Source organism: Propithecus coquereli, unplaced genomic scaffold (assembly GCF_000956105.1).
Source record: "Propithecus coquereli isolate 6110/MARCELLA unplaced genomic scaffold, Pcoq_1.0 Scaffold20, whole genome shotgun sequence".
Taxonomy (NCBI): Eukaryota; Metazoa; Chordata; class Mammalia; order Primates; family Indriidae; genus Propithecus; species Propithecus coquereli.
The window spans coordinates 8,844,441-8,865,521 of NW_012144967.1; the positions used below are offsets into that span (position 1 = coordinate 8,844,441).

At 39.0% G+C, this 21,081-nt stretch overlaps 1 protein-coding gene across 1 annotated transcript in view; it reads left to right on the forward strand.

Moving 5' to 3' along the window:
- Positions 1-21,081, forward strand: part of AKAP13 (A kinase (PRKA) anchor protein 13) — a 230,946-nt gene that overhangs the window by 91,926 nt on the left and 117,939 nt on the right. The window contains exon 7 of the mRNA XM_012643677.1: positions 695-828. Within this exon, the coding sequence (XP_012499131.1) occupies positions 695-828 (134 nt within the window). The remainder of the gene's footprint in view (positions 1-694; positions 829-21,081) is intronic.

Below are 21,081 nucleotides of genomic sequence, written 5' to 3' on the forward strand. Positions count from 1 at the left end.
GAACATGGCCAGCATGAGGACAACTATGTAATTCTAGTGAAAACAGATATAAAGACATTGCTAGTCTTTATAGTTGCTATAAAGACGAGCAATTGCTAGTTTGTGATTATGTTTTGGTTTTGGAAGAAATAAGATTTAAAAACAAAAAGTAATAACTTGCTAGAACAATTCAGTCTTACTAATCGCAGTGATGGGTGGAGCAGGGTGTGTAGTATGTTTTTACAGAGAGTCAGACTTGTCCCAGAGGCTTTGTCTCATTCTCAGCGGCGTTTTCCTTTTTTTCTTGTACAAATCTCTCTTGCCTTTTTGATGGTGACCAAGATGGACAACGTAGCTTTAGCCTGTCTGTTCCCTTAAAACTTGTGAGTTTACTTTTCCATAGGCAAGTCAGCATCGTACTCATAGATTTGTCATGAAAAGTCAGTTGTGAAAATGGACGCTCAGTAGACATTGATTGGATCTTCCCTTAGCTTCAAACCCACGCAAAGGCTAGGGGAAACCCCCAACCATGTGATAGAGGACTAGCTCAGCACAGGGTCAGAAATGACACCAGCTTGTGACAGCAAAAGAATACTTTTCCACTTAACACGAAAGCAAAAACAAACAAGACACATGAAACCTGGAGCATGTTGTGTACATAGTCACAGGAATCAATTTTTTCAAATGCGTTCTGTAACTCCCTTGTTCACTTCAGAAATGCCAGACACGAAAGCTGAAGACGAAGTGGATTTTCTGAGTAATACCAGTGCGCGTTCAGTTTCTGAAGAGGTGGCTGTAGGGAGTGTAGCCGCTACGCCTACAATGAAGCAAAGCCTGAAGACCCAGGCGGTAAGTGACATCCGTAAGTCTGTGTGAGTACAGTATGTGTTTAGCCTAGTCTGCTGTGTCTGGTTTATGGCCTTGTTTTTGATTTGGGGGACAGAATAGTATTTTTTCCCCTTCTCTCTTGTTCTATTGATATATAATATAAATGTGCATCTGTTGTTGCAGTTAAATTTTCGTAAATAGTGTACACCACAAACAGAGTTTTGGAATGAGCTCTCTCTCCTACATGAATCCCTTGGAGATTATGATGAAAAACATTTTCCCCATGAGCACAAGACTTTGAAATTTGTCATCAAGCTTAAAGTGTCACAAAATTAGAGTTACCACAAAAAGGGATCTGTAAACCCTTATTAAACCTAACTCTTCTTTCTTTATATAGAAACTGATAGCAGCAAAAATGAGATATTTTACTTTATAGCTCAGTAGTAACTATATAAAATATGAAGTATGTCATTTTTAGCAGTAAAAAAGACATTTAGTAAGCTTTTTTTCATAACAGCTTTACTGGGATATAATTCACATACCGTAAAATCCACCATTGAAATAAAGTAAATAGTTTACTGATTTTTAGCATATATAGAGAGTCGTGCAACTGTCACAACTGTTCTAATTTTAGAACATTATCATGACCCCAGAAAGAAACCCCCTACCCCTTAGCATCCCCCATTCCCCACTCTCCCCTCCCCCAGCTCCCAGCAGTCACTAATCTGCCTTCTGTCTCTGTGGATTTGCCCCGTCTAGAACCTCATATAAATGGAATCATACAATATATGGTCTTTTGTGACTGAGTTCTTTCACTGAGCATAAGTAATGTTTTCAAGGTTCATCCATGTTGTAGCATTGATCAATGTTTCATTTCTTTTTATTGCCAAACATGTCGTACGGATATACCATATTTTGTTGTACGTTTGGATTGTTTCCACTTTTTGGCTATTGTGATTAATACTGCTGTAAATATTTGTGTACAAGTTTATGTGCACGTATGTTTTTATATACCTAGTGGAATTGCTGGGTCATACAGTAATTTTATATTTAATATTCACTAGATATTTAAAAGTGGTTTTTTTTTCAGGGTCTTGAAATTACTTTTCTTCTTTTTTAAAGCTATTAACTTGTAAAACAAGGGAACTCGTTGAGAGAAACAGTGCTCTACACTTTAGATTCCATCATGGTCAAAGAAAAATCTTTAGAAAGCTGACAATCAAATTACTGGAATAACTCCTACTGCTCCTCTGAAAGTTGGTGTCTCTTGGCTAGACTTGACAGTGTACTGTTTCTGCTCTTCAGAGAGCTAAGTGGTACTTTTTCTTGAAATTACCCCAGTAGGTAAACAGAACTGTTACTAACCCAAGCTGTTTCAAGTGTATGAACAGTGATAAACAAGCCTAGTTTTATTGGATTACAATGGTAAGAAGGTGCTGACTGTTCTAACCCACCCCTTAGTACAGATACTATTCATGACTAATGCCCGGGTGGCTACTTGTATAGCAGGCGTTATTCAGACAAATGTTGCTGTTGCCCTGGGGGAAGAAAAGAGAACACACCCTGCATGGGTACATGTGTCTTTGTTTCCAGAAGCCCTTCAGAAAGGGAAGGAAAAAACTCACATCCTTGAATTGAAATGCCTCTGTTTCTTAGTCCTCCATTTTAATATTGTAGTGTGATTAGTGTCATTGAATCCAGTATGGTGCTTGGCTGTAGACCCTTTGCTTTCTGATGAGGGATATCTCTATCCTGATTGTATCTTATCTATTGTGAAGAAGGAAAAAAATTACCATTTTTTTAAAAAGTCCCTCCTCTCCCAAGTCCCTTTCCTCTTCTCATTTTTCCTTTAGTTTCAGGAGTTGAGAGAGAGAATATTCCTCTGGATGGTGAGCATGCCTCATTTTATAGATAAAAGAATAAACCCATGGAGAGTCAGATGACTAGCTCAAGGTCAAACCCAGCTGGAAGGAGAGTTTGGCGTTTGATTTTCTAACCTAGGTCTTACACAACAGGGAAATTCCTCCTTGACTCTTTTTTTTTTTTAGACAGAGTCTCACTGTGTTGCCCGGGCTAGAGTGCCATGGTGTCATCCTAGCTCACAGCAACCTCAAACTCCTGGGCTCAAGCAGTCCTTCTGCCTCAGCCTCCCGAGTAGCTGGGACTACAGGCATGCGACACCATGCCCGGCTAATTTTTTCTATATAGTTTTAGTTGTCCAATTAATTTCTTTGTATTTTTAGTAGAGACGGGGTCTCGCTCTTGCTCGGGCTGGTTTTGAACTCCTGAGCTCAAACGATCTGCCCGCCTTGGCCTCCCAGAGTGCTAGGATTACAGTCGTGAGCCACCGCGCCCGGCCCCTCCTTGACTCTTAACCCAGGCTCTATGATTGGTGGAGATGTTTTAAGGAGCCTCGGAACCAAGTAGTCTGTCTCTTGCTGGAAGATATCTGTGCCTTATGCTTTGTGTCTCCTTCCACCTTGCATAGTTGGAGAAAGCATGTCAATGGGAATGTCGCTTCTTGAAGATTTTCAGGTCTAAATAGTGGAAGGTTTTGTGTTCACAGCAGTTATATATATATTTTTTTTTATTTCAGCATATTATGGGGGTACAGATGTTGCCCTTGCCCCCCCCCCAAGTCCGAGTTTCAAATATGTCCATCCTTCGGGTGGTGTGCATTGCACTCTTTGTGTATGCATATACCCATCCCCTCCTCCCTCTTCCCCCCTCCCCCCCCCCAACATCCAATAGATGTTATTCTTATATGTGCATTTATGTGTTGATCGGTTAATACCAATTTGATGGTGAGTACATGTGGTGCTTGTCTTTCCATTCTTGGGATACCTCACTTAGTAGAATGCGTTCCAGCTCTATCCAGGAGTATACAAGAGGTGCTATATCACCATTGTTTCTTAAAGCTGAATAGTACTCCATGGTATACATATACCACATTTTATTAATGTGAAATCTGACCACTTATCTCTCCTCCCTGTTGTGCTGCCAAACTTGCCTTATTTGCTGTGAATTGAAAAGATAAACATGGGCACACACTTAAATTTTCCCCATGTTCCATTCTTTCTTTTCCCATTTAACTCTTCTTACACTGTATTCATTGTGTAGGCTTTCACTGGGTCAGGAAAGAACAAAGGTCTGCAAACTTTTTTTGTAAGGGACAGACAGTGAATATTTTAGGCTTTGTGGAATAGTCTTGTCACAGCCATTCCACTTTGGTTTTACAATGTGAAAGCAGCCATACTGTGTAAACGAATGAGTGTGACTGTGCTTCAGTAAAACTTTATTTATAGACATTGAAATGGGAATTTCATGTAGTGTTCATACATGTCAGGAAATATTCTTGTTTATAATAATTTTTTCTACTCATTTAAAAATGTAAAATCTACTCTTAGGTTTTTTCTTGGGCTATGTAAAAACAGGTGGCGGGCCACTGGCCTAAAAAGTACTTGTGTACCAATGGATGAAAAGATAAAGGAAAGAAGTTGATTTCTTCTTTTCTTTCTTCTTCTCTGAAAAATTGTTTTGTGTTGAAACCTCTAAGTATTAAACTACAGGTTAGGGGCAGAGCATTCGAATTCTGTCTCTCCTGAATTGGCTTTTTGACTGAGCCTCTCTAGAGCTCAGTTTTCGTATCTCTATTCATCTTTTAGCCTTAACCTTCTGGAGTCTGTGTTTTCATTCTGAAAAGGATTAATTGAGTTTGTGATTATAGTTGAAGGAGGAGTGGCATTTATTTAATATAATTTTAATCCAGTCTTTCTGACACGTGCCCAGTCCATGTGTTGGCCTTGGGAGTAGGCCAGTCAGTGCTTCATTATATCATCATTTCATTGAATCATCCTCTCCAAATGGAAAACAGAACAAATTCCTGTGTCTTATGCTTTGGTACTGGGTTGAAAACCCAGACTGATGATAAATTTATGGCAGTTTTCCAGTAAATACAGAGAATCTATTTAAATTACAAGGGAGATCTTGCTGTTTTGTAACCTTTTAACGTATAATTTTCAGAGCATAGGAACATCTGTTGGTAGCGGCTCTACCAGGGATTTAAAGGAAAAAACTCCAGTTGAGTTCCTGTTTTCTTTAGTCCACTGGGTCTGATATGTGTCATACAGACTGAGGAATAATTTTTCATTCTGTAACCTGCTTGACATGTTTTGTAAATAAGCCCTTACTTTAGAGGTGAACTGCTGAAAATCATGGTTCATGAAGGATTTAGTCAATATCAACATTCATGTTTGCTTATATTCTTGGAGAAAACACATGTATGTGTTAAATGCTGCAGAATTCTCAATAGTGTTTAACTGATTTTCTCCACTGGATTGAAAATGTTTGCAAATTTCAGGCAAAGTCATTAATTAACTTATATTGTGGTTCATTCCCATTGATCATTTTATGGTTGTGGTTTATTACTAAATATCGCCAAAGTTTTAATACTAGTTACAATGTAATATTCAACATTGCCTTCTCTTACATAATTTACTGGTTTTGGGGCTCTCAGACTACCTTCTATTGTCTTCTTTGTTTCCTCAGTGAGTTAATATATATCGAGTGCTTAGAGCCTGGCACACAGTAAGTACAGTTTAGCATTATTATTACTGACTAGTTTTATAACTTCAGATTCCAATATCCTGTTCACTCATTTAAGTAACCAGTGGAATATGGTGGTTCAGACTCAGTTACTGCTTCTTGAACATATGTTGTAAAAGCATCAGGAATGCTGACAGACAGTAATGCTGGGAGACGTGGAGCTTGACTTACTTCTGAAACCTTGAGAATTTGAAGGAACCTTAAAGATTATCTGAAGTCCAACACCTTTGCTTTATAGGAGAAGACATAGATTCAGGATGGTTAAATGACTTGCCTTGCGTCACAACTAGTTAACTGTCAGCTGAACTAGAACCCAATTTCTGTGCAAATAATGTTTCCAGGATACTATTGTTTCTTGAAGAATCATCCTGAGGAAGGACCCTCAGGAAGTCCAATTCACTTGATTTAGGACAGGTTTTTGTTTTTAAACAAGTATTCCTGAATGATGCTTATGCGCACTAAAATTCTAAAACCACTACATTGTACTCCCATGCTTTTGGTGACTGCTGGAGAAATTCCTTTGGCCATTTTAGGATCCAAGCTGAATCACTTCGAAATAAGTCTCATATGCTTATGATAATCTGTTTAGGTGCAGCTAAATACCATCAAGATGGTGTTTGTCCAGAGAGCTTACTTTTGGTGCAGAAATCACTAAGGTTACCCAGACCTGCCTTTTATTTCTTAAAGAATGATAAGAATGGGTATAGAGCCAAGTGCTGAATGGGAAACAAGAGATGACGTTGAAATCTTAAATTCAGAAAAGAAAGCCTTTTGGGACCATTCACCTGGAGAGTATGTTCCATGGAGTGGCCAGGAAAAAATTTGGATACTGCTTCCCTGCCCCAGTGCTAAAGATGAGTATCCTCCATGTATTGTAGGGATCTCCTGAAGAAGTGGCCAAGTTCATTAGGAAGGAGCTTGCCTCCCCTGGGGTATCTGTTCATTGAGGTATCTTTGTAATAATTCCTTTTCCAAATGCTTATTGCATAAGCTTATTAGCCACATGAAACAGTCAACTTGGCCAGCCAGGATATCTTGTCAGGGTGCCCATGGCCCTAGCAGCCAAACACTCAAGAACAGATATGTTCAGGGACAACTGTAAAATCCCATATGTTGAATATTAGATTACTGGGAAAATCTACTCTTTATTTAACATACCCTCCTCAATCAAAACATTTTACATCAGAACCATGATCCCTTTTTAAATAATTGTACCACTGAACATCAAATTAACTGAATTTCCATTCTTAGTTATTTTTACAAAAGTGTTACTATTTGTTTCTTCAGGGTAGTGGTAAGGGCAGTGTTGGTCTTAGAATATTTTCAGTTAATACCTTCTTGAATTCTCTGTCCTTTTATTATTTTTAATGGAACCCTATGTTTTCTCTCTCTGGTCTCGGGGGCAAGCTTGCATTTCCATCCCTGATCCAGGAGTTTGGTTAAAAGCTGTTTTGTTCACAGCTTTCATGCTCAGCTGTATGGTATCTAAGCTGACAAGCCATAACACTGATGTTCAGAATGGCTTACACATCCCACCCTCTTACTTAATAGTTGTCCATTTGTAAAAAGGTCCTTTAAAAATGTCTTTGCCATTATATTTACATATATAGTTTCGTGGTGTGCTTGTCACCTAGAAGAAGGCAAAGTGGCCTCTTTTTGAGTTGCCAATAAGTCTTGTCTGCATACATTTGGCATTTAACAGAGCTAGGCCCCCTTTAATTATCCCTTTTGGGTCCAAAGCTAGAGCTAGCATCAACCACAGGAAACTTACTCCTCAGCTTTTTCATGTAAATTTTTTGGATATACTTTCTAATCTCCTCTGAAATGGAGAGTTTCCAGGAAATTCTGCAGTGGCTCCTTCTGCAAATTTTTAATATAGTTGCAGAAAAGAAATACCTCAAAGAATCCCGGATTGTAAAGCCACAGGTGGCAAAACTATATCCTTAGTGTAAAACTATCCATAGATAATGTATGTAAGGGTATAATTTAGTGATCTGGTTGTACATTTTCAAGTGACCTGAAGCAAGTTATTTAATTTCTCTAGTCTCTGTTTTCTCCTTTGTATAATGGTTAATCTCTAAAGTTTCTTCCAGCTCTTAATTTTTGACTAGTGTGTGATTCTAAAATGATTGTAATAAATTAAAAAATGTTGGGGTCGATATTATATGTTGGACCAAAAGGAAAATCCTGAGGGACTTTTTAAAATCAAACTTACTTTAACCAAATTCTTAACTAATGACTTTTTCCTTAAACATTTTCCAAGGTGTTTTACCCTGGGGTCTTAAATTATATTATAATCTACTTTTTTCTCTCACAGAACTGCTAAGTCATAGGTCATATGTGCATTTTGGAGGGGGGGTTGTGTTTCACACCTTCTGACACCATTTCCCGTTAGGTCAAAAGAACCATATCTGAGTCTTGTCACTCTTTTCATCCATTTCTTACATTCATTTCCCTTTCATTCATTCTTACCTTACTATATTGACAGCCACTGATAGTAACTAAGTATAATGGGAAAGATTATGGAGCCCGGTAAACTAAGGCTTTAATCCCAGTTTCGACACTTATTAGCTGAATAACTAATTGATTTATTTAGAAGCTCCATTTCCTTATCTGTAAATTCGGGATATTTATGCCTACTACAAAGGTTATTTGTATTGACTAGAGTTAGTGTAATTCTAGCATGTAATGGACACTTTCATAAGCAGTAGGCATAAATTTAATCTCATTTTAAACTAAGAATTATCAGGTCCATTTTAAGACTATATGGATGAATGAATTTAGATAGGCGATGATTTAAAAATGGTCTTGGAAGAAACTATTAATACCAATTATATCAGGCCATAGCGGTACTCATTTAAGTTTCCCGTCACTTTATGTTTACTGTGAGGGTACACTAATTTATTCCGTACTTGTTTCAACAAATGTTCATTGAACTCTGTGCTAGGCCTCAGACACGCTGAAATGAAAATAGGTCAGTCACAGCATTCAAAGGCTCATATTTCAGTGGGAAGAGACAATTATTAATCCAGTAAATAAGATATAGTCTAAGTGTTGAAATGCAGAAACATAGATTTGCTTATGAAAAAACATCCATCAGTAAAATAGCTAGATTCTTCTACGGAGTTTTTTTTTAAGAGTGGTGTGTCATTTTTACACTGTCGGAGTGAAAATATTTGCATTATATGTCAGAAATATGGGTTTGGATATGACCATTATTTCTTCCCATAGACTTGGAAGGGCCACCCCAAGTGATCTCTTAGAACAACTGTGTATTATTTCTGATCCTCAGTTCTACATTGCTTACTGACATAAATATAACTTAGAGCTGCTTGTTTTTGCCTCTTAAAAGAGAAAGCTTCCATAGTAGTAAAATTAAAAGGATATCATGCCATCTATTAAAAAAGGCCTAGGTCCTCCTCAGAGATATATCCCGATACTGATAATTTGGACAGTTTTAGATTTCGCATATGAGTTTTTGATTGTGTATTTTAAGAGGATGCCTAGTGATGTCTTGCTGCTTGGCTACCATAAGAGTAAAGGTGGACACTGTATTTGGAATTGTCCACTTTATCCAGAAAAAGTTTCACGGGTACCGATTTCAGATGTTTCTAGTCTCCTAGGCTGCTCAATTTTGTGATATAGCTTTTGGCTTTGATTTCATTTATTTATTCATTTAGTGAACATTAAATGATTGCCTTTCTGTGGTCAAGGTAATGCATCACATGTCTAGCAAATTTTTAAAAGTTAGATATTGTCTCTGCTCTTAGTGTACTTAAAGAAAGCAAACAGATAAAATTACAGTATGTGAATGCAGCATGTGAGACATGCCATCAGGTACCATCAGTGTGTTATAGGAATTCACAGAGAGGAGTCCTTGAGATGTGCTTGTCTGAAATGTAGTAGTGTTTCCTTGGTGATAACCATATTATAGCACAAATGGTATCGGTATTCCATTGGAAAGACTAAGGATATATTCAGGGAGCCATTGATGTGTTTTCCAGCCTTATAGTTCTTTTTTTACTTTCACAATGTATTCAGCCCTTCAAAGATCATAGAATTGCCAGAAATGCCCCAGTTTGCAAGGTTACTGATCTGACGATAATCCAGGTTAAAAAATACCCGACTAGGAAACTGAGAAAATAGCATTTGCCATAGATGTATGAAGAATGGAAGCATTCAGTAGTATATGAACCATGTGGGAATTAAAACAAGTAGTACCACTGTTTAAGTATTTCCATTTAGCCAAGGAAAGTCTACGTTCTCCCTTCTTGCCTCTTTAATTTCATGCAGTGATATATTTTGCTACCATTCTGAGAACCCCCAAAGCCCTGTCACTGCTTGTGGACTTAAATGATTGTTGTGACATTATCTTAAGTATTTACCCCAGTGCACATGCAAAGTCTTCCAAAAAAGTCAGTTGGTGGTGAAAATACCTTTCATGAAGTTCAGAACAGAGAATTCTCTTACGAGCACATTTAAAATATCTTGAGTTTAAACCTAACTCAGAAGTCAGACTGAGACAAAATATTTATTGTGTTGATCTTTCTTATCTGTAGTTGGCATTTGATCCTGACTGAGTCATCAGGATTGATAATATATTTAAGAGTTTTGAAAGCCTAATCATTCTGCTGGGATTGGAGTTTGGGGTTACAGAGGTGTAAAAATGAAACATTTTTTGTGTGTTTGAACTAATTATTATAGAAATAATTGGAATAAGTGTATAGCTTCATAAAGGGGACCCTGTGGAAAATATTTATTTGAAAGTGTAAATTTGACTTTGAGCTTTCAATGTGGGATGTGTGTGTGTGTGTGTGTGTGTGTGTGTGTGTGTGTGTTTCTTTTACTATGTAGAATATGAGGTACCTTGGGAGTAGCATGACATCTGGGAAATTTCTGCTCATCCCCATGCCTGAGGCAGTTAAAAAATAGTGAAGAGGGATAAGTAGTTAAAAATTACGAATTATTTTATTGCTTGGAATCTCCTTGAAGAAAGATGGAGCAATAAAAAAAAATTGGAGATGTCCCGTCCCCCTTTGATTTATTTGTAATAAGAGCATGGGATCAGAAAATTTGTAATGGAATCAAAGTCTCTTCTGTTTATATTCTATGAATACAGGAATCCAAAATCTTCCAGAAATAATTGTTCTTATTAATAGAATCTTAGTGTAGGGAGGAGTGTTAGTGATCATGAGATCTGTCCCTTTAATTTGCAAGGAAGGAACTAGAGCCCAAACAGCTAGTGTGCTCAAAGAGCCTGCCATCGTTTGCCCAGCTAGTTACTGGTGAAGCCTCTCCCTTCCTGCCCACCTCTATCTTAGAGATCACCTCATCTCACTGAAATTAGCTCCCCAGTGTCACAACACGGTGGGCTGGAGGCACCCTGCAAACCGCCCCAATATTTCTCCTGATTCCAGTCCTGTGCTTGTTCCACTGTGGAAATGCTTAAATGGACCATCTTACTGGTCAGTGATTCTCCTCTACTTTATTAAATACTTTAATCTCCCCCATACATTGAGAAAAATTACGGGAAGGGTACAGCCGAATATGTGCACAAATGCCTTTGTTGTGGTTGATAAGCTGTGTGCATCTGCTGCCCCGTGGCTCTGCAGTACTTCCTTTTAGCAAATTGCTCTCTGAAAGAGATTCTTGGAGGCTTGTGGCTGGGCCATGTGCAGATCACAATAGAGGGTGATCTGGATAGATTTAAGATTACCACTCCCTGTTGCCTTCTCCTTTCCAGAGCATGGTGTCTTTATTTTCATGTGTGCCTGTTCTATATCATCTTCCTTGAAATTTAGTGAAAATTGTTAACTACTAAGACAAGGGATCTTTGGTTCCAAAGGAACCTGCATGGGTCAGTCAGGAATCCAGGTTTGTTTAATGCTGTTTCCTGACAGTGCCAAGTGGACAAATGATGGAAATGGGAGGAGCCTTCTGCTTGCACATCCTTCACTAGGGCTAGATATGTCCTGCTAGCCCTTGGGAAAGCAGAATTCTAGGATCCCCTTTCTAATACACTTTATCTTTCTGTTTCTGCGGAAATAACAACTTACGGAAAATGTGCCATGGTCAGTTTTATTTCTGACATCATTAATTTATTTCTTTGTCATCTTTCCTCATTTTGCTACCAAAAATTCTATTGTATTCATTTTTCCCCTTGAATCATCTACAAGCCAAGGTCCTTTTAGGCGGAGGGCCTAGAGACAGGATGGGGTAGGTTCAAGCCTCTCCCTGCCATGCGGGGCTCGTGGCTGCAGAAGAACCAGGGCCACCACCTCAGCTACAGGCCTCTTGAAGTTGGACCAGTCTGGAGGGGATACATGAGGAGAAGCACCAGAGCCTGTGTAGTGTGCAGTCTCTACTTTGTAGGCTCAGGAGTTTTTTCCCTCATTCCACCCCCGTGAGGCCCGAGATTATGGGAAGCCATAGACTGACTTGTCAGCAGGGGAAGCATGGAGAGAGCACATAAATGTCCACGCACGAGTCCCTGACTTGCCTGGAAAGGGACTACATCCCAGTAGCGTAATGTACTGTTAGGATCTTTGTTATAAGTATTTACGATTGTGCATTTCCAGAACTACTTGAACCTTTAATTTGTAAACATCTATCGTTTTGCGTACTGAGCGTTGTAATAGAAACCAGGGATGCCACGATGGGTAAAATGAATAGGATACGTCTCATCCTTCAAGAAGCTCTGTTGCAAGAAACAAAGAAATGAACCCAGGAGTTAACACCTGGGTCATGGGAACTCAGAGAAGGGATTTTCTATTGTTTAGGCCTATCTACACACTGTCCCTTCTACTGTCCACTTCTGGTGGCATTAAATGGAGTTTTGCTGAAATGTTTCACTCAAGGGATTTGCTGTTGACAGCATTGCTTGCCTTAAAATAGAGTCGGTCTTTTCATTCCAATTCCAGAAAGTGATGCATGTGTCATTATTGTTTTGCCATGGAACAGTTCCTGTCCCTGTTACCCTCATACACAACACAATAGGCTATGTTCCTTCCTAGGAGTCATTGGGTTTCCCTAATGGGATGATGGAAAGGAGGGAAATAGAGCTCTGGCCCTCTTCCCTCATTAGTGCTGAAACCTGCTGCTGTGTCTGCTTCACATCAAGCTCAATGGATTGTTTTTCTCCTTGTCTGAGACTATTCTTTCCTTCTTGAGTCAGGAAAAGAATTTAAATGCTGGCTTTCTTGACATGGAACTTTAATGCAATTGCTATTGCAGCTGAACCCATTAAAAGGAATACCTGCCAGCTGTGGGTAGAAATATTGTTTCAAGAGTGGCATATAATATGATGTGGACAGTGCTCTTGGGTTTGCTTTTAAGTCAAAAGACTTTGTCCTATAGGATTTGAGAAGAGTTTGTCATTGGCACACCACACAGCCAATGAAGCCCTTGGAGGGTGTTAAGAGATGCTGGCATTGGTGAATACATATGATTGACATCCACTGCTGAGTATCAGAGTTACGATGTATCTCTACCTACTCACTTTTGGTCTCTTACTAGGAGCTGCTGTACTTTCAGCTGTCCCTGGAGCGGGAAGAGGAGGGAGGTGGCAAGCTCATCAGTGCTTAACAATGCCGAGGTTTCTTATCTTTGTTTTGTTCCTAATAGGAAACTATACTGCCATTTGTCTGTTTCTTGGCATGGCTCTTTGGGAAAGGAGTTAGGGGTTAAATAAAAGCAAAATAATACATGCTCTTTTATGAGTATAATCTCTGAATAAGTCTTGCTGTTTTTTTAAAACTTGGACTCACCGTATTGGTTATCTGATACCAACCATCTATTAGTGGACAAACATGAAGGTGCTCTGAAATATGACTGCTGTAAAAAGTTGCCTTGATCCTTCCTCTTTTAAGGGTAGTTAGTGGAAGCTTCGAGCAGGAAGGAGGGAGGTTGCAGAAAGGAGAGCTTTGATGGGGGGTGGTGCAAAAGGATAACTAAGCATAAGTCTCTTTATAGCATCTGAGACTGGCTGTACTCCAAAGCATGAAGTGGCAACAGCTGTGAAAAGATCCAAGTTGTCTAATTCTTCTAGCAGTTGTTCCTATAACTTCTCATAGTTTATCACTCAAGCCTAGAGTGGAGAAGATGGGAATAGATGAAATTTTTTAAAAAGAAAAAAGAGCTAGCTGACTCTTCTTCCTCTGAAAAGCATTTTCTCACATAACCGACTAATTTAGTCTAATGGAGGGAGGAAGATAATTGCACAAATCTAAATAAGTAAAAGTGGGAGTTGTTAAATATCTTTAAAAGCAAGGCTCTTTTAGATATACACAATTAGAGGAAATTTCAACAGCTGTTGCTAAGTGGAGGCTGGGCTATTTTAATGTAATAGACAAGACTTTAAATATTGGCATCCATTTTCACAAAAGAAATGTTCCTTTAGGAAGTTTTTTAAATAAACAAATAGTAATTAAAACATTTGATAAATGCATGTTATTTTAAATTTAACAAGGCAGCCTTTTAAAAGGCGTGTGTGTGTGTGTGTGTGTGTGTGTGTGTGTGTGTAAACATAGAGCCACCAGAATTCAGAACAAGGAAAACTCTATTTGTATGAAAGAAAGGTAACAGTAAGCCATATTAAATAATGTTATGTTATTTTAAATGCCACTGATGTTTATTGTAACATCTTCATAGGGGAGGCAGAAGAGAAATATCAATAACAGTCTTAGAGATGACAAGTTGCAGGGACAGAGCATAGACCTTACATGTGTCCTGCTCAGTGCTGCACTGAGAGGTCATGGGTGGCCCTGATACTACTTTATGCTTTTACCTAATTTGCTAGATAAACTGTCCCTGACACAGTGCACAGCCAGTCAGTGTTGTGCAGTCTTCTGAGCCATTAAACACACACATACACAGCTTTAGTTTTGGAGAAATTATCAGAATACTTTCATGAAGCTTGGTATCAAATAAGTGACTATTTTGTGCAGAGTATATTTAAAAGTTTCGTTGGGAACAGTTGTTTTCTTTTTTCGAGGTTTTTATTTAAAACATTCACATTAATTTTGGAAAGATGCTTGCACGTTTAGGAAGGTACAGCCTATTAATAATTATGAACAAATACAATAGTAATATAAAATCAATGTGTATTTAGTCAGACAAATCTCCAGAATAGATGAGCTTATAGAACCCACCCAAACTGCAGTTTATATTTTAAAAAAGCATTCAGTTTTCAAACTCATCAAGTTGTATTCTTTAAATATATACAACTTTTTGTATGTCAATCATATCTCAATACAGTGGTTTAAAAAATTTTTATTTTAGGCCGGGCGCAGTGGCTCACGCCTGTAATCCTAGCTCTCTGGGAGGCCGAGGCGGGCAGATTGTTTGAGCTCAGGAGTTCGAAACCAGCCTGAGCAAGAGTGAGACCCCATCTCTACTAAAAATAGAAAGAAATTAATTGGACAACTAAAAATATGTAGGAAAAAAAAAAAACTAGCCGGGCATGGTGGCGCATGCCTGTAGTCCCAGCTACTCGGGAGGCTGAGGCAGGAGGATCGCTTGAGCCCAGGAGTTTGAGGTTGCTGTGAGCTAGGATGACGCCACGGCACTCTAGCCTGGGCAACACAGTGAGACTCTGTCTCAAAAAAAAAAAAAAAAATTTTTATTTTAAAAGTATTTAGGGTAGGCAGAGAATTTCTTCCATTTACTGATTTATTTCTGATAGGTCTTGTTTTTTGATAAGGTCTAATTACTGATGCCGTTTCTTAGCAGTGGGAAGAATAGATGCGCTACTTTTTTCTCTAGTGCATATCTCTGTCAAATCCATGGATTATATAATTTTTTAAATTAAGGAGCTTCTGAATCTAGATTCAGAACCAGTTTGATCTACTCGTGAGAATGGATTTCTTTACCGGAAAGATCCTCTTCAGACAGAGAGGAGTATTTATTCACGTAAGGACCGTTTGTTGAATGCTGAGAAATCCAGAGAAACACAAGATGCCGTGTTCCATGAGACTTGTACAACAGGAACCCATATAACTGTGGCAATCGATGGATGAGTGCTGACACGGTTCTAATACGGTCTCCGGTGTTTGGTGGCAGCATCATGGATGTGAACACATTTGAAGGGGTCTCAGGGGCTCATCTGGCTTCACCTAGATGCGGAAGAACATCGTGGCAGGATCAAGGATGTGGAAGCAGCCAGGTGTAAAATAGTCCGAGAACAGTAAGTTGACTTGTGTGAGTCTTGCAGGAAGAGACAGGAAATGCCAGAGAGGTGGTCGTGGTGCTAGGCTTCTTTCCCAGAGTCTCGTCTTAGAGCTAGATGCTCCTTTAGCCCAAAGGGTCACGCTGGTATTTCAGCATTCTGGGTGGGGATTGTTTCAGGGACATTTTAAGTTCAGTCCAAATTAGGCACTTGGGGATTGGCCAGGAGAAGTGTATAAGTATCTGTCTTTTCTCCTTTTTCTTTGCCTCAGATGAAGAGGCTTTTTTTCTTTTTCTTTTTCTAAGGCTTTACTCTTCCATCTGTGTTCTAGTCCTGTCTTCACTTTTTCAAGAACTACTTCTTCTAAAACAGCTTGGCATTGAGATGCTCAATATAGTTCCTTTGGTCTTAGCTTCTGGGATAGCAACCTACCTTCTCCAATCATCAGACAACCAGAAAACTTAACTCTTCCCTCTCTCTGCTTTCCTGTTCCATGGTGCAAAGTATATCCAGAGAGTGCATGGCTGTCTGATTCAAAGCAAAGGTATTCTTTTAATTCTTACTTGAGTCAGAATTCATTATAGTTACCTTATTTTTATTTATATGCACTCTTGCAGGCTGACTTAAATACCTTTTAAAAAATAAGGCAAAAATGTGATCATAAAGTAAAAATAATATAGCAACTAATCCTTACATAGAACTATGCCACAGCCACCCCACAAAATACTTTACACCCATTAATTCATTTATTCCTCGTAACAACCTTTTCCTTTTAGTATTTGCTCTATTATTTTAATCCCTATTTTACAGGTGAGAAACTGAGGAACAGAAAGGTTATGTAACTTGCTCAACGAGGTCTGGCTGCAGAGTTCATGCTCTTAACCATTGTGCTAGGTCGAGAGAATCATTCGACCACTCAGCCATCCTTTCATTTCGTTTGATGTTTACTATTTGAGACATCTCTGCTTGTATGTATTTAAGTAAAGGACTACTTTCCCCCTCTTTAAACATGTTTTTGCAATAACAAAACAAAGTTTCACAATTTAATCTAAGGTAAACTGTTCGGTTGTACTTTCTTAAAAATTTCCAGAACATTGAAATACCTTTTCTAGTTGAATAAAATTATCAAAATGCAGGCTCCAAATAATAGGCTCTAAATGAGCAGGACTACGTTTATTGCTTTGGAGATGAGTGAATTCCAAAATTAACCTGGCAGTAGTGTTGAAAAGTGGGCTTTTTCATGGAGGATTTTTCTCTTTTCCCCTTTACTTTGTCTTTTGGGCAGTTGCTAAAAAGAGCAAGTTGTACCTCCACATTTGTTGGAAAGCATGACTGTACAGTGGTGTGTGTTTGCCTGGAGGGATGAGGGAAGTCTTCCATGGGAAACTGAATCATTTCTTGGCTTGTCTGACTGAGTGACTATGTTAGAACTATTCTCTTTACAGTGAAGAGAAAAAATAAGAATGTCAAGTAATTTCCTAAAGTAATACATTGTCATTTTATATGGAATTCAGATTTTCCTAAAATTATGGTTATTTTGTTACTGGAGTTTTCATGTCTAGCCAGGTCTTTTATCCTCTTCATACAGACAGTCTTTTAGACTACTCACCTTTTGTGTATGTTGACACTGACAAAATTCTTTTCTCTCTGTTTAATAACTTAATTTGGTCAGCTGTTGAAAGTCATGGGATTGTGATTGTGGTGGTGAATGAAGACATAATCAGTCATCTGGCCTTTGGATGTCTCATACCGTTTTGGGCACTCTAGGAGAGATTTCAGAAATGGCTGTTAACCTTCAAGGAGCTCATCATCTACTTCGAATCAGACCAACGTGCAGCAGCAATTAACAGTACAGAGCAGGACACCTTAAAGTCCATACATCAGAGTCTAAGCTCCATAGTAGTTCAAAGGGGAAAGTTCTAAGGAGGGTTAAGAAATTAAGAAAGTGGGATTTGAAAGGTGGATTTTCGCTAAGGTAGACAGGAAAGGGAGGGAATTCCAGAAACCACAATTGTTCTAAGAGCCAGGGGCCTTGAAGTAGGAGGACCCATATCCTAGTTGTGGAACTTTTAGACACCAACCATACACATACCTTAAGGAACAGTAGAAAATGGAATTGGATAAGGCTTATGGAACAATATGAAATCCAGACAAGGGAGATTAGACTGGGTGAAGCTAAAGACTTTTGTACCACCTTCCCGAATAACAGCACAAATCATATCACTTCTCCGCTCAAACATCTTCATTGGCCCCCATCTGCCTCTGAATTGAGTTTAAACTCTTTCGTGTGACATCATATGCTTCTTTAAAAGTTTTATTTTATTTTAAATTGACACATAATTGTACCTATTATAGAGTATAATGTGATGTTTTGATTCATGTATAATGATCAAATTAGGGGAATTAGTATATCTGTCACCTCAAACATTTATTATTTCTTTTTGGTAAGAACATTGAAAACGCTCCCTTCTATTTTGAAATACACAACATTGTTGTTAACTGTAGTTACCCTGCTGTGTGATGGAACACTAGAACTGAGTCCTCCTGCCTAACTGTAACTTACTCGTTGACCAGTCTCTTCCCATCCTCCCTGTCCCCTAACCTAGCCTCTGGTAACCACTGTTGTACTCTCTACTTATTTGAAATCAACGTTTTTAGATTCCTCTTAATGAGTAAGATCATGTGGTGTTTGTTTTTCTTTGCCTGGCTTATTGCACTTAGATAACTTCCAAGTTTATCCATGTTGCTATAAATAACAGGATTTCATTATTTTTTATGGCTACATAATGCTCCATTGTTTGACCATAGCAATTTTTTTTATCCGTTCATCCATCGATGGACACTTAAGCTGATTCCATACTTGTCTATTGGGTATAGTGCTGTAATACACATGGGAGTGCATCTGTATGTCTCCGACATGCTGATTTCATTTCCTTTGGATAAATACCTAGTAGTGGAGTTGCTGGATCAAATGGTAGTTCTATTTTCATGTCATATGCTTTTATAAACCAGGCTGTTAATGCTTTTCAAGCCCAATGTCACCTCTTTCCATTACATGAATCTGGTGCATGTAACCGGACATCTTTCAATCTGTCCTACCTGTGGCATTCATTAACATTTGTACCTTCACTCACACTTTTCATATGCGATGCCCACCTCCTCCCTCCCATTTTCTCCCTTTACTCTCTTTATCTTAAACCATCACCTTTATGAAACTTTTCTTCCTAATCACTTCAACCAGAGATTCTCATTCCTTTTGCCGGAATTCTGCTTTTTGTGTGTACTGCCTACTGTCTCATATTTGTATCTCACGCAGTTGCCCTGCTGTTTTTTCCTTGCGGACCCAGAAATGTTTCGTGCATTTTATTAACTCTCTCATAACAACCTTACAGAGCACCTTACCTATAGCAGACACTTAAATATTTGCTGAGTGGATAAATAAGTTTGACTAATATTCATTAGTTTGCTACTAATTGACCATGATGTGCCGGTGATGACAAAATCCCGTTAGGAAATTCTTGTCGGTAAATGTCAGCATTGTTTCCTTTACCTCACTGCCTTTGTTTTATAGAAGAAAATTTGCTTTTACTTCCACAGATGATCATATGGAAAGGGAGTTTCTCACTTGTTGGCTCTTCTCTTCTTTTTCCATTTCCTCGCCAAGACACTCTTTGTCCACCGTGCTTCCCTCCTCTAGCTGTGAGAAACCTTTGTCCGTATTCCTGACCGAGATAGCAGTGTGTATATTCAAGCAGTCTCTTTCGGTTTCTATGGCAGGATCTCTGACAGAATCAAAAGTATACAAAAGGGCAGTATACATGTTGCACAGAGCTCACTTCATGTTAATGGTCCTTTTTCTGTGTCACTGCTTTATTTACTTCTGAAAGTTTTTATAGTCTAAAGTATTTATTAGCAATCCTATAGCAACTGTTGTATAAGGAGTCACTTAATGTATTTTCTCTAAAGGGAAAAATGTCTTAAGAGAAAACTAGAGAGAGTTGAGTATGCAGACAGAACTTAAATTTTCCCCTGTGAAATGGTAGAATGTTTAAATCCAGCTTTTACCACTCTACCAGAACTGCCTTCACTAAGGTCTAGGAGACATTTGCCCAGAATCCAGATCTCTTATTTACTTGACCTTTTCACAGCATTTGGCACTGTTTACCATTCTTTCTTTGAAATACTTCCCCCTTTTAGTTTCCTTGATGTCACATCTGTGTGTTGATTCCCAAATCCTTATGCCCAACCCCAGTGATTCTCCCAAGTTCCAGACACACACTTGTCGACTGCTCCATTCCACCTGTTAACTAGTTGCCTGGGGCAGAAACCTAGTCAAACAGGACACTTCGTTTCCTTCATTCTCCTACCCCCATTGGCCAATATCCTATTAATACTAAATAGCTTTGGACGCTCAATTTCTTCTTTTTCCCTTTTTTTTTTCTTTCTTTCTTCCTTTTTTTTTGGGGGGGAGGGGGAGACAGCGTCTGGCTTTGTCACCCATGCTAGAGTGCCAGTGGCATGATCATAGCTCATAGCAGCTTGAACTCCTGGACTCTAGCTATCTTCCCACCCCAGCCCCCTGAATAGTTTAGACTACAGGTGTGCCCAACCATGCCTGGCTGATTTTTCTTTGTTTTGTAGAGACAAAGTCTCCATTGAGCTGGTCTCAAACTCCTGGCCTCAAGTGGTCCTCCTGCCTTGGCCTCCCAAAGTGCTAGAATTATTAGCATGAGCCACTGTGTCCAGACCATATTATCTTTTTTAAGCCAACAAATGTTTATAAAAATTTAAATGGTATGAGAAGGAAATGTAGCTATTAGGTTGCATAAAAACTCTAGTTTTGATTAACTTTCTGTTAACTAGCATCCATAACATTAAATAAACATTGAATGGAATTTTTTTTTGTTTTTTGAGACAGGGTCTCTGGCACCCAGGCTTGGAGTGCAGTGATGTCATTATAGCTAACTGCAACCTCAAACTCCTGGGCTCAAGTGATCCTCCTGCCTCAGCCTCCCGAGTAGCTGGGACTACAAACACATGCCACTGTGCTTGGCTAATTTTTCTATTTTTTTGTAGAGACAGGGTGTTGCTCTTGCTGAGGCTGGTCTAAAACTCCCTGGCCTCAAGTGATCCTCCCACCTCAGCCTCCCAAAGTGCTAGGATTACAGCTATGAGCCACCACACCTGGCCTCAGTCTCTTTTTTGGATCTCTGCTTTCATCACCTCAATTCAATCTGCCGTCATCTCTCATCCAGTTTCTCTAACAGCTTTGTAACTAATCTCCCAGTCTCTGGTCTTGCTCCCTCCTGTCTATTGAGCATACTCCAGAAAAAACATTTTTGAAATGCAGAAGTGATTGTACCTTTCCCCTGCTAACACCCCTTCAGTTACTTTTCCTATTGCAGTGACGTGGACTTCTGAACGTAAGTTACCTGTTCCCCTGGAACTGGGCTCTTTCTGCTCCTTGGGACTCATCCTTTGCTGCTGTGCTCTTCCCCCTGGGC